The 25,896-nt window shown below is 47.1% G+C and overlaps 1 protein-coding gene across 2 annotated transcripts in view; it reads left to right on the top strand.

Annotated features, from left to right (window-relative positions):
• The window catches only part of DNAH9 (dynein axonemal heavy chain 9), a 254,999-nt gene extending 236,213 nt beyond the window's left edge, over positions 1 to 18,786 (top strand). For both annotated transcript variants that reach the window (XM_073579695.1, XM_073579694.1), the window contains 9 exons: positions 9,791 to 9,939; positions 11,843 to 11,970; positions 12,869 to 13,096; positions 13,199 to 13,390; positions 13,848 to 14,039; positions 14,149 to 14,319; positions 14,657 to 14,839; positions 14,978 to 15,367; positions 18,439 to 18,786. In XM_073579695.1, the coding sequence (XP_073435796.1) occupies positions 9,791 to 9,939; positions 11,843 to 11,970; positions 12,869 to 13,096; positions 13,199 to 13,390; positions 13,848 to 14,039; positions 14,149 to 14,319; positions 14,657 to 14,839; positions 14,978 to 15,367; positions 18,439 to 18,666 (1,861 nt within the window). In that variant the 3' untranslated portion in view covers positions 18,667 to 18,786. The remainder of the gene's footprint in view (positions 1 to 9,790; positions 9,940 to 11,842; positions 11,971 to 12,868; positions 13,097 to 13,198; positions 13,391 to 13,847; positions 14,040 to 14,148; positions 14,320 to 14,656; positions 14,840 to 14,977; positions 15,368 to 18,438) is intronic.
• Positions 18,787 to 25,896: the final 7,110 nt, after the last annotated feature.

Raw genomic sequence — 25,896 nt, 5'->3', positions numbered from 1 at the left:
TCGCCGCGCAGCAAGGAGATGACAATTTTAACCTGCTGCGCAGAGCTCCCCGATGAGTTAGGCTTCAAGGCAAGAAATGATTTACAATTATTCTTAAAATTCAAAAATTTAGACCGATCCCCAAAAAACACATCAGGAGTGGAGATCTTTGGTTCAGCAGCGTGTGAATGAGCAAGATGGGCGGAAATTCCTCGCACTTCAGCAGCAAGCTGCTCCACACGATCAGACAATTGCTTAAACTCCATCAGAAAAAAAAAAATATTCCTCAGAAAATCAGAGAGGTTGGAAACTAGCGGATTGCAGAACCCTAATCCTATCACACAACTAGCAGTAGCCGTGGAGTGTTCCTACGGTGATCCTAGACACCGCGTCACAGCCGGAGATTTAAATAAGCCTAAAGAGAGAAAAGGGAAAAACTGACTGCCCCAGAGCAGACCCCAAAGCAATAGGCAGCCCCCAACATATAATGACGGTGAAGCAAGATGAAAACACTAACACAGATAGAAAGATAGGTTGAGCAAACGATGGGGCCCAAGCTAACTAAAAAGGACAGGACAGAAAAGCTGCTCTCTGCAATCCAAGAAAACCCTGCTAAAAATATTACCAACACAACTGATAAGCAAAAAGGACCCTGAAGTCACTAGGCTTCAAACCCTATATCAGCACTCAGAATATTCTGGAAGCAGAGCAAAAGAGAACACTGATCAAGGAAAAAGAATCCAGCACACCCCCGGCCGGGGATGGCTGAACTCAAACAACAAGGTAAACAAAACCAAAACTAATAAGTTCAATAGCAGAGCAAACACTTATCTTTGGGAAGCAGGAATCAGACTGGTCTCCAAGAATCCAGCAGAGCAATCACCAGTGACTCAGAAGGGCATCGGCTGCCTTATATCCAGTCTGAAGTTCCCGTTACCCAGTCACAATCCACCTGATCAGGTGTTTGGTTTCTTTCATCCAAATCAGCCTCACTACCTTCCTTCACCAGAAGAGGGAGATCCTCTTCACAAAAGATGAATGAACAAATGAGCTCACAACAACTACCACAACGATTTGGGTCACCGGCCCCTTTTGGGACTCCACCCCCTTTCGGGATCTCCCCATGTCTGTTATACCGGTCTTCTTAGACCACAGTTCACACCACACAGTTTATGTCTCTTACGATACCACAGAAGTATTTGTTGGCACCACCACAGCTCCTGCTGTCACCGATCACTGGCACCACCGGCTGCTGTTCACACACAGCGGCTGGTGTCACTGCAGCTCCTGCTGCTCCATCTTCGTGGACCCGCTGATCCACCAGAAGCCGCTTGTCACCTTCGTGACCCCACTGAGCCACATCAAGCCGCTTGTCACCTTCTTGACTCCCACTGAGCCACCGCAGGCTGAGTTGAGAAAAAAGAAGAAAAAAAGAAACACACCACAAAAATCTCAAAAACTCACGTGTCCTGACTGTGTGCTATTTAGGACGTTCTGTCTCCGCATGAGACCGTCCAACACACAGGGCGCACCGGGTACGATTCAAGGAGCGACCCTCCTCCTAGGGTCTCCCCTCACCAGGTCCAGGGACTCGGCGGGTGCTCTTCAGGACATCTGTCTCCGCCTGAGACTGCCCAACATTCGTGCCTCACCTGGTCCAAGGTCACGCCACGTGCTCTTGGGATCCGACTCTGCTCCCAGGGCTGACCCTCCAGGACCTTTCCTCACTGAACCCTCCAGGTACACTGTCTTCCTCACTGACCCAGGTCAGTACCACACGAACACCAGTCCGTTTCTCCTGTGTTGCCCACACAGGTCCTCGGGTACCTCTTCTCCGCAGAGGCACCCTAGCAATTACCAGTCTCTTTCTCCTGGGGAAGCGGCCGCACTGGGCTCACCGATCCGGACCGTGCCTTACTCACTAGACTGTCCCACGGTTTCCAGAACCACAGCTGGACAGTGGCTTCCCCACTTGCAGGCCATCACAGGCTCTGCTCACACGTGGCCAGTCAGCAGCACATCACACGGCTTCCACAACCGTCAGCCCTCCTGGCTCAGCGTTGCTCTTTGCCACCAAATTTTGCAGTCCTTATCCGTTGCACCCAGCAACAAGGCTACACCACTGCCCATAGCCTTCTCCACCAATTGTGAGGTAGCGTTGTCATTCAAGGTTGGGGGACACTCGCTTGGCAGCAAATAAATCACGTCCGGTACGTGTTTTCCATAAAACTAAATCAGTCCGTTAGGTTTATTATTCAGCATAAACCAAAGAAAGCACCACAAAGTTCATATCAGCATAGCGTCCATTATATAGGCTATTCAGCCTCATCATTATCTCACCCGTCAGGGTTCCTTATGCGGCTTCACCATCGCATACGTTAGTTCCCTCAAGGGAGCTCTCAGGCACACATCGCCGATACTCACACAGCCACTCCACAGGCTGTTAGCCAGGAGATCCTTCTCATCACTGGACCTTCCAAACTGGACCAATCAGGTCCCAGCATTCACCCCTTGTGACCTACCCTGGCCACCTTATATGGTCCGTAGCCACGCCCACTGGGTCACATGGCTATGACCTCATCACAGGTCCTTCACACACTTACACAGCCTTTCACTATAGGCATTTTCAGACACACCCCTGGGTGGGTTTCTAGGTAACCAGAACCCGCCCATCTCTCTAGTTACCTGATGACTTCTCCCTTATACTTAGAAACCACACATCAGCCATGATGTTGCTGATCACACATACACAAGTCTCCATCTCAAAGCCACCCACTTTGAGATACATAACCATCCTTCAGGATTCTGCCACTCATCCGTTCTCTTGGGACATCCACACAGCGCCCCCTAGTGGACACAGTGGTCATTACTCAACAACGTGTAGGATGGTGCTCGGTACTAATCTCCATCTCCAGAGAGGCCGCCTACCCTGAGTGTGACTGCACCCAGAGCACAGCTGCTGCCTTCGCCCGCAGAGCACCGCTGCTGCCCTCGTCCGCAGAGCACGGCTGCTGCCCTCGTCCCCAGAGCACGGCTGCTGCCCTCGTCCCCAGAGCACGGCTGCTGCCCTCGTCCCCAGAGCACGGCTGCTGCCCTCGTCCCCAGAGCACGGCTGCTGCCCTCGTCCCCAGAGCACGGCTGCTGCCCTCGTCCCCAGAGCACGGCTGCTGCCCTCGTTCCCAGAGCACGGCTGCTGCCCTCGTACCCAGAGCACGGCTGCTGCCCTCATACCCAGAGCACGGCTGCTGCCCTCATACCCAGAGCATGATTGCTTCCCTCGTACTAAGAGCACTGCTGCTGCCCTTGTACCCAGCGCACTGCTGATGCTCTTGTACCCAGAGCACGGCTGCTGCCCTCATACCCAGAGCACGGCTGCTGTCCTCGTCCCCAGAGCACGGCTGCTGCCCTAGTCCCCAGAGCACGATTGCTTCCCTCGTACCAAGAGCACTGCTGCTGCCCTTGTACCCAGCGCACTGCTGATGCCCTCGTACCCAGAGCATGGCTACTGCCCTGGTACCCAGAGCATGGCTGCTGCCCTCGTCTGCAGAGCACAGCTGCTGCCCTCGTCCCCAGAGCATGGCTGTTGTCTTCGTCCCCAGAGCATGGCTGTTGTCTTCATACCCGAGCACTGCTGTTGCCCTCGTTTGCAGGGCAAGACTGCTGCCCCTCGTACCCATAGCACCAGGGGAAGAGTCTTGAGGAGATCATTTGCATATTCCCAGTGCCTTCTGGGATAAGTGAAGAGTCTCCGCGAGCTCAACGATCACTGGGTTTTGGCCGTTGCAGCTGAAAAGAGGAAATCGGAAAAACCGCGCGCCGAATTTTGGCTCATCTTTCATCGCTTTTAAGAAATCTCAAGATGGAAGAGGCCAGGAGCCATTTGGTGAGCTGCATTTCTTGCTACATGTTCACAGATTTACCGGTGGAAAAGCCAAACTTCACATGCCACAAATGCAAGCTTGTGTCCCTGTTGGAGGAAAAGTTGCAAAATCTCGAAGAGAGGTTAGCTACTTTGAAGATCATTAAGGAAGGTGAAGAGTTCTTGGACAGAGCAGAATTATCTCTTCATGTTACAGAAAGAGAAGAAATTCGAAGTGCACCTGAAGAAACAGAGGAATGGAGACATGTGATCCAGAGAAGCAGGAGGATCGGGAGGCAGTCAGCACCCACACGCAGGAACCAGTACCAGACTCTCACGCAGGAAAACGATGAAGAAATACATCAGGATAAGACTTTGCCAACAAACAGCAACCTTGTACTCCTTCAGAATCCTCCTGGATGGAGAAAGAAAAATGTTGTCAAGAAGAAAAGGAGAGTGGTGGTCATGGGGGATTCCCTGTTGAGAGGAACAGAGGCCGCTATCTGCAGACCGGATATAACTTCAAGAGAAATGTGCTGTCTTCCAGGTGGAAAAATTAAAGATGTGTCTGACAGGATATCAGGACTCTTCAGACCTACAGATGACTACCCATTCCTGCTACTACATGTGGGGACAAATGACACCGCAAGAAATGACCTGGAAACCATCTGCAGAGACTTTGAAGACTTAGGCAAGAAAGTGAAAGAACTGGGAGCGCAGGTGGTCTTCTCTTCCATCCTCCCAGTGGATGGCCATGGAACAAGGAGATGGAATAAGATTCTGCAGGTGAACAACTGGCTACGTCGATGGTGCCGTCAGCAACGATTTGGATTTCTGGATCACGGAGTGAACTACTTATACGATGGACTACTTGCTAGAGATGGGGTGCACCTTACGAAGACTGGAAAGCATGTATTTGGAAGTCGCTTTGCTACACTTGTAAGGAGAGCTTTAAACTAGAACAACATGGGAAGGGAAGCAAAAGACCAGAAAAAGCCATACACCTGACAAATGCTATTGAGAACTCTGCTATTAGAAGTGGAAAGGAAGAACAAAGGCAAAAGAATCTAATTAATAAAAATATTGGAGAAAGAGAAACCAATCACAAACTAAAATGTTTCTATACTAATGCACAAAGCATGGGCAACAAACAAGGAGAATTGGAACTACTAACACAGGAAAAGAAATAAGATGTCATTGGAATCACTGAAACTTGGTGGGACAATACACATGATTGGAATACAAGACTAGAAGGATACAACTTATTTGCAAGAAACAGACTTGATAAACGAGGAGGAGGTGTCGCATTGTATGTTAGAAACGCGTATATCTGCACAGAGATTGAAGCTTCAGAGACTGGGAGTTCTGTGGAAACTGTTTGGGTAAGAATACAAGGACAGAACAATGGAAAGGACACCATTGTAGGCATTTACTACAGGCCGCCTGTGCAAGCTGAAGCTATGGATGAACTCTTTATGCATCAAATGGCCAAGTTCTCCAAAAAATATGACATAGTTGTCATGGGAGATTTCAACTATCCAGACATTTGTTGGGAATCTCTCTCAGGCAAAACTAACAGGTCAAGGAAATTCTTATCCTCTCTTGCTGACAACTTTATCTTCCAAAAGGTAAGGGAGAAAACAAGGGGAACTGCTACCTTGGATCTAATCCTAAGGCTGTGTGCACACGCTGCGGATTCCGCTGCGTTTCCGCAGCGGTTTTGGCCGCTGCGGACACGCAGCAGTTTTAGCTGCGGTGTACAGTACCATTCATTTGAATGGAAAAACAAAAAACGCTGTGCCGACGCTGCGGAAAAAACCGCGCGGATTTGCTGCGGTTTTGAATCCGCAGAAAGAATTGCATGTCAATTCTTTCTGCGGAAACCGCTGCGGGTTCCTATCTCCACCATTGTGGAGATAGTCAATCCGCAGGACCAAACCGCAGGCAAAACCGCAGATAATCCGCAGGTCTTTGGACCTGCGGATTATCTGCGGTTTTTGCAAAATCCGTGCGGATTAATCCGCAGCGGAATCCGCAGCGTGTGCACACAGCCTTATAAACAGGGAGGAAATGGTTGAGGAGGTAAAAGTGGCTGGGACCCTAGGAGGTAGCGACCATGCTATTTTAGAATTTTGGATAACTAGAGGCGGAAGACCTGTGAAGACTCAGACGTCAAGGTTAGATTTCAGAAAGGCAGATTTTAAGGGATTCAGAAAGAGAATTGGAGGGATCCAATGGCTGGATATCCTTAAAGACAAAAATGTCCAGGAAGGATGGGAAATCTTGAAAAATGAAATTCTCAAAGCACAGTTGTTAACAATTCCGAAAAGAGGGAAGAATAGGAAGCATTTAAGGAAACCAGGATGGATGAACACAGAACTTAAGCACATGCTAAAAAGGAAGAAAAAAATGTTTATAAAATGGAAAGAGGGAGGCATATCTAAAGAAGAATATAATGCTGTCTGCAGAACCTGCAGGGCACAAATCAGATTACTAAAGCTGAAAATGAATTGAGGCTTGCAAGAGATGTCAAAAGCAATAATAAAGGATTTTGGGGATATGTCAAAAGTAAAAGAAAAGTCAAAGATGCTATAGGATTTTTACAGGATGAAAATGATGAAATGGTAACACAGGATGTTGAGAAGGCTGAACTTTTAAATTCCTATTTTGCATCTGTTTTCTCTCAGAAAGGAAATGTAACATCAACTGTTATTCACTGTCCTATTAAGGGAATAGAAGAATCCAGGATATCTATAAACAGAAAGATAGTGAGGAAACACTTAGCCAACCTAAATGAATTCAAGTCTCCAGGTCCAGATGAATTACACCCCAGAGTACTGAAGGAGATAGCAGAAGAAATTTTTGAACCCCTCTCCATAATCTTTGAAAATTCTTGGAGAACAGGAGAAGTGCCAGAAGACTGGAGAAGAGCAAATGTTGTTCCTATCTTCAAAAAGGGGAAGAAGGTGGACCCAGGCAACTATAGGCCGGTGAGTCTGACTTCTATACCAGGAAAGATCTTTGAACAAATTATTAAACAACATGTATGTCAATACCTGGATAAGAATGAAGTGATTAAACAGAGTCAGCATGGGTTTGTAACTAATAAGTCATGTCAGACTAACTTAATTTCCTTCTATGATGGTATCACTGATTGGGTGGATCAAGGAAATGCTGTAGATATAGTATATCTTGACTTCAGCAAAGCATTTAACAAAGTCTCTCATACAATCCTTATTGAAAAAATGACTAAGTATGGAATGGACAAGGCAACTGTTAGGTGGATTCATAACTAGCTTAGTGATCGGACCCAAAGAGTGGTCGTAAATGGCTGCACATCCAGTTGGAAGAATGTCTCAAGTGGGGTACCACAGGGCTCTGTCCTGGGCCCTGTATTGTTCAACATCTTTATCAACGATTTAGATGAAGGAATTGAGGGTAAACTGATTAAATTTGCTGATGACACAAAGCTAGGAGGGATAGCTAATACTAGAGAAGAGAGAGAGAGGATTCAAAAAGATTTAAATAAACTGGAGAAGTGGGCAGCAACTAACAGAATGGTTTTTAACAGGGAGAAATGCAAAGTGCTACATCTGGGCAATAAAAATGAAAAAAGCATATATAGAATGGGAGGAATAGGGCTAAGTGGCAGCACATGTGAAAAAGACTTGGGTATACTAATAGATCACAGACTGAATATGAGTCAACAGTGTGATGCAGCAGCAAAAAAGGCAAATGCAATTCTAGGATGTATTAACAGAAGCATACAGTCTAGATCACGTGAAGTAATTATTTCCCTCTACTCCTCTTTGGTCAGACCTCATCTGGAATATTGTGTCCAGTTTTGGGCACCACATTTTAAAAAAGACATCAACAAACTGGAGCAAGTTCAGAAAAGAGCGACCAGAATGGTGACCGGTCTGCAAACCCTGTCTTATGAGGAAAGGTTGCAGGATTTGGGATTGTTTAGTTTGCAGAAGAGAAGACTGAGAGGAGACTTAATAGCTGTCTACAAATATCTAAAGGGCTGTCACATTGTAGAAGGATCAACTTTATTCTCATTTGCACAAGGAAAGACTAGAAGCAATGGGATGAAACTGAATGGGAGGAGATACAGATTAGATATTAGAAAAAACTTTTTGACAGTTAGAGTGATCAATGAGTGGAACAGGCTGCCACGAGAAGTGGTGAGTTCTCCTTCAATGGAAGTCTTCAAACAGAGGCTGGACAGACATCTGACTGGGATGATTTAGCGAATCCTGCTTTGAGCAGGGGGTTGGACCAGATGGCCCAGGAGGTCCCTTCCAACTCTACGATTCTATGATTCTATGATTCACTGCTGCTGCCCCTCTTACCCAGAGCACGATTTCTGGCCTCGTACCCAGGGAACTGCTGAGCACTGCTGCTGCCCCTCGTACCCATAGCACTGCTGCTGCCTCTCGTCCCCAGAGCACGGCTGCTGCCCTCGTCCCCAGAGCACGGCTGCTGCCCTCATCCCCAGAGCACGGCTGTTATCCTCGTACCCAGAGTTGTTATGATTAGGTAACCGAGGAGGATAGCAGGGGAATAGGCGAGGCAACCAGATAACCAGAGAGGTTGGTAACTTAGCGGATTGCAAACCCCTAAACTGACAACACAACTAGAATTAGCCGTGGGACGTACCTACGATGCCCTAGACGCCTCGGCACAGCCAAAGAATTAACTAAGCCTAAAGAGAGAAAGGGGACAGCTAAACTGCCCCAGAGTAGACCCCCAAAGGAATAGATAACCCCCAAACATATATTGCCGGTGAGACAAGATGAGGCACAAAACACAGGCAGAAAATAGAGTAAGCAAATGATGGGGCCCAAACTGTCTAGATAGGACAGGAAAGGAAAGATACTGTCTGCAATCACGCAAAAAACCCTAAGAAAAATCCAGCACGTCTGATATGCAAAAACACTGAGGCCACACGACCTCTCCCCCACTAAATCAGAACTCTGGTGTAACTGGACGCAAACAAAAGATACTGATATAACAGGGGATTAGAGATACAGCAAAGACTGACATAAGCTGTGGCAAATGAGACAGAGTCCAGCACAGGTCCCAGCAGGGAACAAGGCTGAACTCACACCAGCAGGGCAGAAATCAGAAAAAAGCAAAAAATGGATCAAATGCAAAAAGATTCAAGCAGACAAATAACTTATCTGAACGATGCAGGACGAAGCTGGAGGCAAGCAGACTTCCAAAATGCTCAGGAAGAAAACCAAATCAACGGCAAGAGCTGAGGGAAGGTTGCTCACTTAAATCTCTCCAGTCTGTAACACCTGACCTCCAATTGATTGACTTCTGTCAGCAAGACCAGCTCCATTACCAGCAGCAACCACCAGAGGGAGCCCAAACTCAGAAATCAGGTCAAAAGTGTTCACAACACAGAGTACTGCTGTTTCCCTCGTTTGCAGAGCACGAATGCTGCCCCTCGTACCCATAGCACTGCTACCCCTCGTACCCAGAGCACGATTTCTGCCCTCATACCCAGAGCACTGCTGCTGCCCTCGTACCCAATAGCACTGCTGCTGGCCTTATACCCAGAGCATGGCTGCTGCTCTCGTACCCAGAGCACTGCTGCTGCCCTCATACCCAGAGAGCACTGCTGCTGCCCTCATACCCAGAGCACTGCTGCTGCCCTCATTCCCAGAGAGCACGGCTGCTGCCCTGGTACTCAGAGAGCAGAGACTAAAGGCAGCATTACTTTAATAATGTTTCTGCTGCTTTTCCTTTAGCTCTCAGGCGATATCCCCTCTGCTCAGTGTCTGGAGTGTCCCATGTTGCAACACACTGCGTACATGTTCACACACTGGGAAATGTACAGCAGTCTGAGTGCTGCTAATGCAGCACAGCAGAGCTCTCACAGAACGAAAACTGGAGAAATCAAACTAACCAGAATATTTTTCACTTTTTCTTTACTTCCAGGGATTTTGTGGAGGCAAAACTGGGCAGCAAATACATAGTGGGGAGATCTCTGGACTTTGCAGCATCCTATGAGGAGTCAGGGCCGAGCACTCCTATGTTCTTCATCTTATCTCCGGGTGTCGACCCTCTGAAAGATGTTGAGAAACAAGGTAATACAATAAGCAGACTAGTGATGTACATACACAGTGACTGCACCAGCAGAATAGTGAGTGCAGCTCTGGGGTATAATACAGGATGGAACTCAGGATCAGTAATGTAATGTATGTACACAGTGACTGCACCAGCAGAATAGTGAGTGCAGCTCTGAAGTATAATACAGGCTGTAACTCAGGATCAGTAATGTAATGTATGTACACAGTGACTGCACCAGCAGAATAGTGAGTGCAGCTCTGAAGTATAATACAGGTTGTAACTCAGGATCAGTAATGTAATGTATGTACACAGTGACTGCACCAGCAGAATAGTGAGTGCAGCTCTGGGGTATAATACAGGATGTAACTCAGGATCAGTAATGTAATGTATGTACACAGTGACTGCACCAGCAGAATAGTGAGTGCAGGCTCTGGAGTATAATACAGGATGTAACTCAGGATCAGTAATGTAATGTATGTACACAGTGACTGCACCAGCAGAATAGTGAGTGCAGCTCTGGGGTATAATACAGGATGTAACTCAGGATCAGTAATGTAATGTATGTACACAGTGACTGCACCAGCAGAATAGTGAGTGCAGCTCTGGGATATAATACAGGATGTAACTCAGGATCAGTAATGTATGTACACAGTGACTGCACCAGCAGAATAGTGAGTGCAGCTCTGGGGTATAATACAGGATGTAACTCAGGATCAGTAATGTAATGTAGGTACACAGTGACTGCACCAGCAGAATAGTGAGTGCAGCTCTGGGGTATAATACAGGATGTAACTCAGGATCAGTAATGTAATGTATGTACACAGTGACTGCACCAGCAGAATAGTGAGTGCAGCTCTGGGGTATAATACAGGATGTAACTCAGGATCAGTAATGTAATGTATGTACACAGTGACTGCACCAGCAGAATAGTGAGTGCAGCTCTGGGATATAATACAGGATGTAACTCAGGATCAGTAATGTATGTACACAGTGACTGCACCAGCAGAATAGTGAGTGCAGCTCTGGGATGTAATACAGGATGTAACTCAGGATCAGTAATGTAGGTACACAGTGACTGCACCAGCAGAATAGTGAGTGCAGCTCTGGGATATAATACAGGATGTAACTCAGGATCAGTAATGTATGTACACAGTTACTGCACCAGCAGAATAGTGAGTGCAGCTCTGGGGTATAATACAGGATGTAACTCAGGATCAGTAATGTAATGTATGTACACAGTGACTGCACCAGCAGAATAGTATTTGCAGCTCTGGGGTATAATACAGGATGTAACTCAGGATCAGTAATGTATGTACACAGTGACTGCACCAGCAGAATAGTGAGTGCAGCTCTGGGATGTAATACAGGATGTAACTAAGGATCAGTAATGTAGGTACACAGTGACTGCACCAGCAGAATAGTGAGTGCAGCTCTGGGATATAATACAGGATGTAACTCAGGATCAGTAATGTAGGTACACAGTGACTGCACCAGCAGAATAGTGAGTGCAGCTCTGAGGTATAATACAGGATGTAACTCAGGATCAGTAATGTATGTACACAGTGACTGCACCAGCAGAATAGTGAGTGCAGCTCTGGAGTAAAATACAGGAGGTAACTCAGGATCAGTAATGTATGTACACAGTGACTGCACCAGCAGAATAGTGAGTGCAGCTCTGGAGTATAATACAGGATGTAACTCAGGATCAGTAATGTAATGTATGTACACAGTGCCTGCACCAGCAGAATAGTGAGTGCAGCTCTGGAGTATAATACAGGATGTAACTCAGGATCAGTAATGTAATGTATGTACACAGTGCCTGCACCAGCAGAATAGTGAGTGCAGCTCTGGAGTATAATACAGGATATATAATGATACTGTAATTCACATCTTTCTTTTATGCATCTTTTTTCTTCATAGGGAGGAAACTTGGTTACACATTTGACAATCGTAACCTACATAACGTGTCTCTGGGGCAGGGACAGGAGGTTGTGGCTGAACAAGCGCTGGATCTGGCAGGCCGGGAAGGACACTGGGTCATCCTGCAGGTTTGGAGCCTCCATCCAATTAATTCCTTAGATTTTTCAGGGCAATGAGGGGGATTTCTCCCCTTGATGGCGACTTTCTGACCTTTCTGCCATAACCTAATTCTTACAACATCTGTGGCCGCTCTATAAAAAAAATGTACACAAAGCTTGTAACAGCCGGAGACTCGGCCCCAATTATTCTGAAGTCCTATGATGTTCGGTCAAGTGTCATTTCTACGTTCCAGCTGCTCTCCAGGCCCAGATGTTACATTAAGCCTCAAGTATGTGGATTACAAGGAAGAGATCTGCGCCTGTCGCTGTCCGCTCCTACCCTGAATAATGTAGAGATTGCCTGCAGCCACATTGTACTCCATGCAGCACCCTGGGGAGCCTGCTGCAGCGTGGGTTGTCCTGGGGGTGACATTTACTATGAGGGGTGCCGTCATATCTGTGCACACATCCTAGTTCAACCCCCATGTTTTTGCAGCAGCTCGGACCTAAGTCCTGCTCCCTAACCATAAAACTCCTCCAGCCGTCCTGGGCTCTCCGTACCCATATTTCCCGTCTGACGAGCCATAGGCCTCCGTTAGCTAAAATGCCACATGAGTCACATCAGTAGCTGGGTAAATTATTCCTGGAGTCGCTGCATCCTCATTCGCTGTCGCTTCACCGAACTACAATCAAGTTGTAAATTGAGGAGCGTAAGTTTTCTGTGATGGGTACACCGCGCCGTCTTCACCGCTGGAGGGCGGGGGTAATGAAAGTGTACTCATTACACACCTCTGTGATTGGGAACATTTCTGAAATCCACGCAGACCGCGCAGTGACTTCTGGAGGCGCCAATCAGTTATAAAACTTGTCCAAAAAAAAAAAAAAGCCTGTGCCTTCGTCAGGCTGACCTGTGCATTATTTATGGCAGAACATTCATCTGGTGGCTAAGTGGCTGAGCACGCTGGAGAAGAAGTTGGAACATCACAGCGAAGGAAGCCACCCCAATTTCCGTGTGTTCATCAGCGCCGAGCCCGCCGGGTCCCCCGAGGGTCACATCATTCCTCAGGGCATCCTCGAAAATGCCATCAAAATCACCAACGAACCTCCAACTGGCATGCACGCCAACCTGCACAAGGCTCTGGATAACTTCAACCAGGTAACGTCATTACCCAGGAGGGTCCACCTGTCAGAGATGACCCCAATCTGTTCGATGGGTAAGACGGTGACATCCCATGTTCTTCTCTGCTCTCACATACAGGACACTCTGGAGATGTGCGCACGTGAAACAGAGTTCAAGAGCATCCTGTTCTCCCTGTGTTACTTCCATGCAGTTGTGGCCGAGAGGAGGAAGTTCGGACCCCAGGGTTGGAACCGCTCCTATCCCTTTAACACCGGAGACCTCACAATTTCAGTCAACGTGCTGTACAATTATCTGGAAGCCAATGCCAAGGTAAGAACTGGAGCTACACATGCGCAAAGGCCACTGGCAATGTCCTGACCGGCCTGTAGATGGCATCTCACCACGCTAATTTCATACTTTCAGGCCTCCGGTAACATAAAATCTCATTGCTAAATATAAAGTGACAGCGAGGCAGGTGCACGGAGGACAGGCCGGACTCCTGGCCTCATTGGCGGTACATTAATGTTTCATTCAAGACCCCTAAAATGTGAATGAGTAGAAAACGCAGTCCCCCCTCCTGCATCACCGCGCCATTGAAAAGAAGATGAAGTCCATGAGTGTGTTCAGGCGTCTATCTCACTGGCAGCAGTGTGAGCGGCGTGTAGCTCGCTGACTTTTTATTTGACCTCCTCTGCTGTCAAATGACACAGAAGTCGGAGTCCTTGCTATTCACAGCTGCCTTTTCTCTGTCCAGCGTCCTTTACGCCCCATTTACTTTGTGTTTCAGGTCCCCTATGATGACCTGCGTTATCTGTTTGGCGAGATCATGTACGGAGGTCACATCACAGATGACTGGGACCGGCGGCTGTGCAGGACTTATCTGGAGGAGTTCATAAAGCCAGAAATGATGGAAGGCGAACTGTTTCTGGCTCCGGGGTTCCCACTGCCCGGAAACATGGATTACAACGGATACCACAAGGTATTATGGAGACATGTTGGAGGGTGGTGGGAGGAACTGATACCTGTTGTCATTCTACACGATGTCCTCAGTCTTCACCATTACAGCGCTCTCCTGCTTCTCCTCCCAGTATATTGATGATGTCCTCCCGGCCGAGTCTCCATACCTGTACGGCCTGCACCCCAACGCAGAAATCGGCTTCCTGACTCAGACATCGGAGAAGTTGTTCCGCACCGTCCTGGAGATGCAGCCCCGGGACAGCAGTATGGGCGAGGGCGGCGGCGTCACCCGGGAGGAGAAGGTAAGGATATTGCATATAGTACCAGACAGAAAAAACCCGCCAGCAGATTCTGAGGCCCTGATCAAAAATGTCCTCATCTGATACATTAGTGGTCGGAGGAATAATGTCCGTAAGCTTAGATGCCACCACTAGAAATCTCAGGGCAGTATTATAAAGGGGGAGAATACCCTCTTCATGGTAGCCAGGAGGTAGGTTAGTCCGGATAACGAGTCACTCCGCAGCTAATGCATCCTAATGTGGGCAGTAATGGGGCAGTGGAACTGGACCAGTCCCCTGTCCATTCCTCCCTGGACCCCTGCACTACAGCGTGACCTTTGTGTGTGCATTTCCTCTGCAGGTGAAGGCCACGCTGGACGAGATCCTGGAGAAACTTCCGGAGGAGTTTAATATCAAAGAACTGATGGCGAAGGCAGAGGAGAGGACTCCGTACATAGTGGTCGCCTTCCAGGAGTGCGAGAGGATGAACTTGCTGACCAGAGAGATCAAACGCTCCCTGAAGGAGCTCAACTTAGGGCTGAAGGTAAAAGGCTGGCGATGCTGCCCTGTTCGCCAAAATGCAACTGAAAGTTTGCAGCAAATTGTTATGTTTACAATGTGTAAAAATTAGAGGCTTTTAGTAAACCTGCCCGTCACTCTCTTTCTCCTATTTGTTCTCCAGGGTGAGCTCACCATGACCAGTGACATGGAGAATTTACAGAACGCCATCTTCCTGGACATGGTGCCTGATTCGTGGACCAAGAGAGCCTACCCGTCCATGGCTGGCCTAGCAGGCTGGTTCATCGACCTCCTCAGCCGTATAAAGGAGTTAGAGACCTGGACGGGAGACTTTGCTCTGCCCTCTGCCGTCTGGCTGGCCGGGTTCTTTAACCCACAGTCCTTCCTTACGGCCATCATGCAGTCTATGGCCAGGAAGAACGAATGGCCGCTTGATAAGATGACTCTGCAGTGCGATGTGACCAAGAAGAACAGAGAGGACTTTAGCAGTCCTCCGCGAGAGGGGGCATACGTCCACGGACTGTTCATGGAAGGAGCACGCTGGGATACACAGGTAACGCTTTGTGCATTTATGTTTCATCCAAAAGCCATCAAATACCTTGAATAGGATGTTAGAAAGTGTCGCGTCTAATGTAGAGGGTCTCCTTAATTCTGAGCTGCATGGAGGCAGAAGAGGACACCACAGTGTGACACCATCAGGACTGCCAGTGTGGCACAGTACGAGCTCTGCGCCAGCAGGAGGCCTAAGGGTGATTTCAGATACAGTTTTCTTTAAAAGCGACGACTTCAAAACAACTTTAAAAGTCTTTTGGGGAATCGTTGGTCTGACATCAGAGTCGGAAGATGGAGAAGCAGCAGCCGTGCCCTCCCGTCTTCTCCTTTCTTCTGCTGTCGCCAATGTTCTTCAAGAAACTTCATTACAATTTTTAAAGACTGATCAAAGTGGGTCGTCTGGCACATTATCTGCCCGATTAGCGTTGCCGCCCGCCATCAGCTTTTTCTATGGAGTAGCCGGTCTTTGAAAGTGTGCAAGAGCGTGGAGCCCGAGCACTAATTACCAGAAGATAGTCTACAAGGTCGACGGAGATTCAGCACAAAGACAATGGAAGCGGCGACTTCTCCTCCGTACGAGACCAGGGCCTCGATGTCAGTCGAGAAGAAGATGAAATGCAACAAGACGTAATCCAGCTTTGATTTTTATGGATTAAAAAAGCAGCTTGGATCCCAGAGAAAATGTAAATCTGCACTTAATTATCAGTGAGTGATCCCTGCACAACACAGCGGACGGATCAATGGAAGGTGAAGATGCTCTCCAGATTCATTACGTTCTGGAAAAATCTGCTTAGTAATGAGATGGGGAATGGACAGGATGACTGCCGAAAGGCTGCTCTACTGGGACAAGCTGGTTCCCAATGATTAACTACTTAACAACTACAGTAATTAACCACTAGGGGGAGCTCCCTGTATACAGAGATACATGATAAGATCCTGTCTGCAGCCACCACTAGGGGGAGCTCCCTGTATACAGAGATACATGATAAGATCCTGTCTACAGCCACCACTAGGGGGAGCTCCCTGTATACATAGGTACATAAGATCCTGTCTGCAGCCACCACTAGGGGGAGCTCCCTGTATACATAGGTACATGATAAGATCCTGTCTGCAGCCACCACTAGGGGGAGCTCCCTGTATACAGAGATCCATGATAAGATCCTGTCTGCAGCCACCACTAGGGGGAGCTCCCTGTATACAGAGATCCATGATAAGATCCTGTCTGCAGCCACCACTAGGGGGAGCTCCCTGTATACAGAGATACATGATAAGATCCTGTCTGCAGCCACCACTAGGGGGAGCTCCCTGTATACATAGGTACATGATAAGATCCTGTCTGCAGCCATCACTAGGGGGAGCTCCCTGTATACAGAGATACATGATAAGATCCTGTCTGCAGTCATCACTAGGGGGAGCTCCCTGTATACAGAGATACATGATGAGATCCTGTCTGCAGACACCACTAGTGGGAGCGGCCTGTATACAGAGATACATAAGATCCTATCTGCAGCCACCACTAGGGGGAGCTCCCTTTATACAGAGATACATGATAAGATCCTGTCTGCAGCCATCACTAGGGGGAGCTCCCTGTATACAGAGATACATGATAAGATCCTGTCTGCAGTCATCACTAGGGGGAGCTCCCTTTATACAGAGATACATGATAAGATCCTGTCTGCAGTCACCACTAGGGGGAAGCTCCCTGTATACATAGGTACATGATGAGATCCTGTCTGCAGTCACCACTAGGGGGAAGCTCCCTGTATGCATAGGTACATGATGAGATCCTGTCTGCAGCCACCACTAGGGGGAGCTCCCTGTATACAGAGATACATGATAAGATCCTGTCTGCAGCCACCACTAGGGGGAGCTCCCTGTATACATAGGTACATGATAAGATCCTGTCTGAAGCCACCACTAGGAGGAGCTCCCTGTATACATAGGTACATAAGATCCTGTCTGCAGCCACCACTAGGGGGAAGCTCCCTGTATGCATAGGTACATGATGAGATCCTGTCTGCAGACACCACTAGGGGGAGCTCCCTGTATACAGAGATACATGATAAGATCCTGTCTGCAGCCACCACTAGGGGGTGCTCCTTGTATACAGTATTAATTGAAACCGTTGTACCAAGTATCAGTCTGCAATCCTCCTTCATTTCTAGACGCGCTGATTGTTTCAGACTTTTCTCCCTCTCCCTCCTCAGTAATACAGGCTGGATGCGAGCTCTGGGAATATCCTGGGTACTGCAGTCTTCTCTAGCTCTCATGTACCAGCACTGCTTCATTCCTGAACTGATTTTCTCCTTTCTCGCAACACGCAGGATGACGCGCTTTCATCCATCTTTAGCCGCAAATTGGTAGAAATTGTTTTGAGACTATTTAGAGGTTGTTAATTTTCTTCCTAAATGCAAAATTAAGAAATATAACATTCACCGTACAAAAAAGCCCATCATACGGCATTCGTCTTACCAGCCGCAGAGCGTGGACGGAGGGCGCTCTGCGGGCAAATCCAGACAATCGCTGCTCCGACCATTTATAACAATCCGACAGATTTCCCAAGAAGAAATAAAACCCGACTATTTAAGATCCGTCTGCTGCGAGTGGTAACGCATTAATAAAGCGCGCGGCCGGCAGCCGCACACCGCCATCTATCATTACAATATCTGCTCTGCTTAAGAGCCTGAAATCTGCGTCTCCGCACATCCATCTCGGCCTTATCGCCTCATTTATCTTGGCGCCGGACCCGCTTCTTATGGGTGTTGGCGCTGAATATATAATGTCGCGTTCACCAGATATTGTTTCCATGGTGATTTATAATCATATGTGATATAATTCTTTTTGAAGAGAAAAAAAAGAATGATAAACCTTTATCTGCATTTCACTCGCGCTTTTAAAAGGGATCTCGTCACCGGGAAGAGAAGGGTCACACTTGGTGGCAGACTTGAATAGTGCGGAGCTGCAGTACCACACACAGCCATACATGAGGAGGGCGCTGTTTTACCGTAAAGCAGCAGCTTCGTTTTAACCCTTCCTGATCCTTACAGTGTACCATTTATCTCCCCCTTACAGACCAGCGTCATCACCGACGCGCGGCTCAAAGACTTGACTCCAGGGATGCCGGTCATCTTCATCAAGGCAATCCCTGTGGATAAACAGGACACCCGCAACGTCTACGCCTGTCCTGTGTACAAGACGCGGCAGAGAGGTCCTACATACGTGTGGACATTCAATCTGAAGACCAAGGAAAACCCCTCGAAATGGGTCCTGGCCGGGGTGGCGCTGCTGTTGCAGATTTAGAATCCTCTTCCGGTTAATTCTTACATGGACTCTCACACTTCAGACACTGTTCTATTTTTTTGTTGCACTGAAATGTTTCTGCACTTTGTGAAAAATAAAAAAATCCAGTATTAAGAGTAATATATATATCAGTGGAGTCGCGTCTCCTCGGCGGACGCGTCCTCGAAATCTCTTTCATTAAAGCATTTCCTTCTCTTAATGTTCGGTAAGTGCCATCAGTGGGGACGCTCATCACTTCTAGAGACGTAGCCCCCTTGCTCTGTCATTAAATTTTCTCAAATCCACACTGTGACCTCACACTCCCCCCCCCCATCCTGTCTCCTCCTAGGATGCTCCCTCACATTTTTCCACACCCACACTGTCCTCTCACTTTTCCATCTCCACATTGTCCCCTCACTATTCAATCCCGATACTGTCCCCGCACACTATTCAATCACCATACTGTCCCCTCACTTTTCCATCTCCATTGTCCCCGCACACTATTCAATCCCCATACTGTCCCCTCACTTTTCCATCTCCATTGTCCCCGCACACTATTCAATCACCATACTGTCCTCTCACACTATTCAATCCTTATACTGTCCCCTCACTTTTCCATCTCCATTGTCCCCGCACACTATTCAATCACCATACTGTCCCCTCACTTTTCCATCTCCATTGTCCCCGCACACTATTCAATCCCCATACTGTCCTCTCACACTATTCAATCCTTATACTGTCCCCTCACTTTTCCATCTCCATTGTCCCCGCACACTATTCAATCACCATACTGTCCTCTCACACTATTCAATCCTTATACTGTCCCCTCACTTTTCCATCTCCAATGTCCCAGCACACTATTCAATCACCATACTGTCCTCTCACACTATTCAATCCTTATACTGTCCCCTCACTTTTCCATCTTCATTGTCCCCGCACACTATTCAATCACCATACTGTCCTCTCACACTATTCAAGCCGCATACTGTCCCCTCACTTTTCCATCTCCAATGTTCCAGCACACTATTCAATCACCATACTGTCCCCTCACTTTTCCATCTCCATTGTCCCCGCACACTATTCAATCACCATACTGTCCTCTCACACTATTCAAGCCCCATACTGTCCCCTCACTTTTCCATCTCCATTGTCCCCGCACACTATTCAATCACCATACTGTCCTCTCACACTATTCAATCCTTATACTGTCCCCTCACTTTTCCATCTCCATTGTCCCCGCACACTATTCAATCACCATACTGTCCTCTCACACTATTCAAGCCGCATACTGTCCCCTCACTTTTCCATCTCCAATGTCCCAGCACACTATTCAATCACCATACTGTCCCCTCACTTTTCCATCTCCATTGTCCCCGCACACTATTCAATCACCATACTGTCCTCTCACACTATTCAATCCTTATACTGTCCCCTCACTTTTCCATCTCCAATGTCCCAGCACACTATTCAATCACCATACTGTCCTCTCACACTATTCAATCCTTATACTGTCCCCTCACTTTTCCATCTCCATTGTCCCCGCACACTATTCAATCACCATACTGTCCTCTCACACTATTCAATCACCATACTGTCCCCTCACTTTTCCATCTCCATTGTCCCCGCACACTATTCAATCACCATACTGTCCTCTCACACTATTCAAGCCCCATACTGTCCCCTCACTTTTCCATCTCCATTGTCCCCGCACACTATTCAATCACCATACTGTCCTCTCACACTATTCAAGCCGCATACTGTCCCCTCACTTTTCCATCTCCAATGTCCCAGCACACTATTCAATCACCATACTGTCCCCTCACTTTTCCATCTCCATTGTCCCCGCACACTATTCAATCACCATACTGTCCTCTCACACTATTCAAGCCCCATACTGTCTCCTCACTTTTCCATCTCCATTGTCCCCGCACACTATTCAATCACCATACTGTCCTCTCACACTATTCAATCCTTATACTATCCCCTCACTTTTCCATCTCCATTGTCCCCGCACACTATTCAATCACCATACTGTCCTCTCACACTATTCAAGCCGCATACTGTCCCCTCACTTTTCCATCTCCAATGTCCCAGCACACTATTCAATCACCATACTGTCCTCTCACACTATTCAAGCCCCATACTGTCCCCTCACTTTTCCATCTCCAATGTCCCAGCACACTATTCAATCACCATACTGTCCTCTCACACTATTCAAGCCCCATACTGTCCCCTCACTTTTCCATCTCCAATGTCCCAGCACACTATTCAATCCCCATACTGTCCTCTCACACTATTCAAGCCCCATACTGTCCCCTCACTTTTCCATCTCCATTGTCCGAGCACACTATTCAATCCCCATACTTTTCTCTCACACTATTCAAGCCCCATACTGTCCCCTCACATTATTCAAGCCCCATACTGTCTCCTCACACTATTGAATCCCCATACTGTCCCTCACACTTTTCCATCTCCACATTGTCTTCTCACACTATTAAGGGTATGTGCACACGTTGCGGATCCGCAGCAGATTTGCCCCTGCGGATCCGCTGCAGATTCGCTAGTGATGTGCAGTACTATGTTATCCTATGGGAAAAAAACCGCAGTGCACATGCTGTGGAAAAATCAGCACGGAAACGCAGTGGTTTATTTTCTGCAGCATGTCAATTCTTTGTTTGGATTCCGCAGCGCTTTAACACCCATTCCATTATAGGAATCCATAGGTGAAAAACGCAGGGCAAATCCACAGTAAAAACACAGGTATTTTGACCTGCAGATTCCACGCGGAAAAATCCGCACACAAATCCACAACGTGTGCACATACCCTCAATCCCCGTACTGTCTCCTTACTTTTCCACCCCCTTACTGTCCTCATACTATCTGTTCACATTATTCCCCCTATAGTGTTCCCTCACACTTGAAGGATGCGAGTACAATTGAATGTTGTCAGTTTTACAACCAGCTCCGAAAATGACGAATCCCCATTTTTTTTTTATTTTGTGCAAAATTCATGAACCATGTGCTCTATTTTGAAGAAGAATGGGGCGGAAGAAAACATCAAGTGGATACTACAAGACGAAAGAAAAGCGGCTTAACGATATATGTGAAAAAAGTGGTGTGTTTTTTCACGAATGCACGTAAAGCCAAGAGGTATCACTAGGAAAAGTGTCGTGTTCACAATCTAAACCCAAAAATTTGGGGGTTAGCGTTGGCTGCTCATCAGCATTTTTTCATGTTTTTGCATCATGTCGGTTCTGATGGTGTCACAGTAAGTTTCCACCTGTCGATCACATCCCATTCCAGGGGCTGGGGATATGTAACCCTCATTATTACACATCCTCATATTATGTTCAGGTTTTTCGCCTTCCTAGTGCTATCCGACTGCCATGAGGTTGCAGGTTCTCTGTATTTGTCCAAGATCGGGGAGAGGAATTCTCTGCAGGTTTTCTCTCTCATTGCTCCACACTTTCATTTCCCTGGTAGCGGTTACAGCGGAGAATCTGTCTTGTAAGGAATAATCCAGATAAATTTGGTTCTTGCAGCTGATTAAGCATGGACGAACACTTGATTCTGCAGCACAGCTCTCCGTCCTGGCTGTAAGGAAGCGAGACAGAAAAGGACGAATGGAGAGGGTGAAAGACGTAAAACTTTTCTGCGGCAGGATTACTGGGCTTTGTATGGCCGTGTGTTTTGTCCTCCGCATTTGATATTTGCAGGCAGACCGGATGTCTAATGATTGAGCTCCTCTTCTGAAGGACACAATTTACTACTGACCAGGGATACTTAAGGCTGTCGAGTTCAAGTCAAGAGAAACGCAGCCAATCTGGGCGTTAGGGCTCATACCCAGTTGCAAGAAAAAAACGGTCCGATTTCCGAACCGAAAAAACGTACGAGTGCTATGCGAGTGTAATGCGATTTTTTTCACGGAACATCCGTATGACAATCCGTATACGAACAGTATACGTATCTGTAAGATGCGCCAATTCTGGCACATAACCTTGCTCTTCCCACTGCACTGTAGCTGGTGGCATATCGGGTAATAGTTGGGGTGTTGATGTCACCTTTGTGACATCAAGCCCCGAGGTTAGTAATGAAGATGTGTCAATTAGATGCCTCCATTACTAACCCCAAATAGTAAATAAAACAGACACCTATTAAAAAATCCTTTATCTGAAATAAGCACACAGACTCCTTTATTGTTCTTAATTAAACCATACGTACAACCTCTGCTAATTCCCCGAATCCCTCGATCTATAAAAAATAAAAAAAAATATACCATACCTGTCCAGCGTAGTCAGTCCCACGGCGCAAATCATAGAATCGTAGAGTTGGAAGGGACCTCCTGGGCCATCTGGTCCAACCCCCTGCTCAAAGCAGGATTCACTAAATCATCCCAGACAGAGGTCTGTCCAGCCTCTGTTTGAAGACTTCTATTGAAGGAGACCTCACCACCTCTCATGGCGGCCTGTTCCTCTCATTGATCATGTCAAAAAGTTTTTTCTAATATCTAATCTGTGTCTCCTCCCATTCAGTTTCATCTCATTGCTTCTAGTCTTTCCTTGTGCGAATGAGAATTAAAATGATCCTTCTACAATGTGACAGCCCTTGAGATATTTGTAGACAGCTATTAAGTCTCCTCTCAGTCTTCTCTTCTGCAAGCTAAGCATTCCCAAATCCTGCAACCTTTCCTCATAAGACAGGGTTTGCAGACCGGTCACCATTCTGGTCGCTCTTTTCTGAACTTGCTCCAGTTTGTTGATGTCTTTTTTTAAAATGTGGCACCCAAAACTGGACACAGTATTCAAGACGAGGTGTGACCAAAGAGGAGTAGAGGGAAATAATGACTTCACGTGATCTAGACTCTATGCTTCTGTTAATACAATCCAGAATTGCATTTGCCTTTTTTGCTGCTGCATCACACGGTTGACTCATATTCAGTCTGTGATCTATTAGTATACCCAAGTCTTTTTCACATGTGCTGTCACTTAGCCCTATTCCTCCCATTCTATATATGCTTTTTTCATTTTTATTGCCCAGATGTAGTACTTTGCATTTTTCCCTGTTAAAAACCATTCTGTTAGTTGCTGCCCACTGCTCCAGTTTATTTCTATCTTTTTGAATCCTCTCTCTCTCCTCTAGTATTAGCTATCCCTCCTAGCTTTGTGTCATCAGCAACTTTAATCAGATTACCCTCAATTCCTTCATCTAAATCGTTGATAAAGATGTTGAACAATACAGGGCCCAGGACAGAGCCCTGTGGTACCCCACTTGAGACATTCTTCCAACTGGATGTGCAGCCATTTACGACCAGTTATGAATCCACCTAACAGTTGCCTTGTCCATTCCATACTTAGTCATTTTTTCAATAAGGATTGTGTGAGATACTTTGTCAAATGCTTTGCTGAAGTCAAAATATACTATATCTACAGCAGAGTACACCGCGGGACAGGCTGGGAGGCTGCGCAGGCAGCTTTTCATTCCTCAGTGGTTTACAGCCGGGACGGTTGCATTAGTACTGTTCCTGGTTGTAAACTATTTAACCCCCAGATATGGATTTACGCCGTGGGACATGACTGTACGCCGGACAGGTATGGTATATTGTTGTTTCTTTATAGATCGTGGGCATCATTTGGATTAGCAGAAGCAGAATAAAGATGGGAAAACTGTGTGGTCTTTTATTTCATTAAAATACTTTATTCTGCCTGTGTGTGTTTAATCGTCAGGATTAGTAATGGATAGGTATCTTATTGACACCTCTCCATTACTAAGCTGGCTTAATGTCACCTTACAATACAAAGGTGACATTAACCCCTTATTACCCCACATGCCACCCACTACAGGGTAGTGGGAAGAGAGGCTAAGTGCCTTTTCTGGAGTGTGCCTTTTCTGGGGTGGCTGGGGGCAGACATTTTCAGCCAGGTGGGGACAATAACCATGGTCCTTTTCTCGGCTATTAATACCTGCCCTCAGTCACCGGCTTTCCATCTCTGGAGCAGAAAATTGTGCGGGAGCCCACGCCAATTTTTCCCGTGAATACATTCTTTTACTAGATATCTAGTTCCCAAATTTTACACACACACACACACACACACACACACACTTACATTCACATACTACTAACAGTATTAGACACTGACATAAAATCTAACTGTTCTGCAATGGGTTTGCTGTATGTAAACCATGTCTTCTATACTGTCGGCTACTGCATTCATTTTACAGAAATCAACAAATGAATTACAGGCTTTTCTATATAAATATATATACACACACACACATATACAGTATAGACCAAAAGTCTGGACACACCTCATTCAAAGTTTTCTTTATTTTCATGACTATGAAAATTGTAGATTCACTCTGAAGGCATCAAAACTATGAATTAACACATGTGGAATTATATAATTAACAAAAAAGTATGAAACAACTGAAAATATGTCTTATATTCTAGGTTCTTCAAAGTAGCCACCTTTTGCTTTGATTACTGCTTTGCACACTCTTGATGAGCTTCAAGAGGTAGTCACCGGAAATGGTCTTCCAACAGTCTTGAAGGAGTTCCCAGAGATGCTTAGCACTTGTTGGCCCTTTTGCCTTCACTCTGCGGTCCAGCTCACCTCAAACCATCTCGATTGGGTTCAGGTCTGGTGACTGTGGAGGCCAGGTCATCTGGCGTAGCACCCCATCACTCTCCTTCTTGGTCACATAGCCCTTACACAGCCTGGAGGTGTGTTTGGGGTCATTGTCCTGTTGAAAAATGATGATCCAACAAAACGCAAACCGGATGGAATAGCATGCCGCTGCAAGATGCTGTGGTAGCCATGCTGGTTCAGTATGCCTTTAACTTTGAATAAATCCCCAACAGTGTCACCAGCAAAGCACCCCCACACCATCACACCTCCTCCATGCTTCACGGTGGGAGCCAGGCATGTAGAGTCCATCTGTTCACCTTTTCTGCGTCGCACAAAGACACGGTGTGTCACGCTGACTCTGCATACTCACCCGGCCATCGCTCCTATGCCGCAGCCCCTCGCCGCCCGAGAGCCACGGCGGTCACCTCTGCCAGGCACGCGGCCGACGGCGACTTTGCATGCAATGCGCCTGCGCCATAGGCTGCGCCTCCCTTCTGCTTCTTGTGCTCCAGCTATGCCCTGACCCGAAAGCACCCCCTGACCAATGGCAGACCAGACGGGCATATCAGGCCGCTTCCCCCTGAGGGAGGCGCCTGATCGTTGTTACCTAGCACACTGGGCCTCG

This window comes from Dendrobates tinctorius, unplaced genomic scaffold (assembly GCF_039654945.1).
Source record: "Dendrobates tinctorius isolate UK_male_01 unplaced genomic scaffold, ASM3965494v1 ptg000063l, whole genome shotgun sequence".
Lineage (NCBI taxonomy): Eukaryota > Metazoa > Chordata > Amphibia > Anura > Dendrobatidae > Dendrobates > Dendrobates tinctorius.
This window is presented reverse-complemented; position numbering and strand designations above follow the sequence as displayed.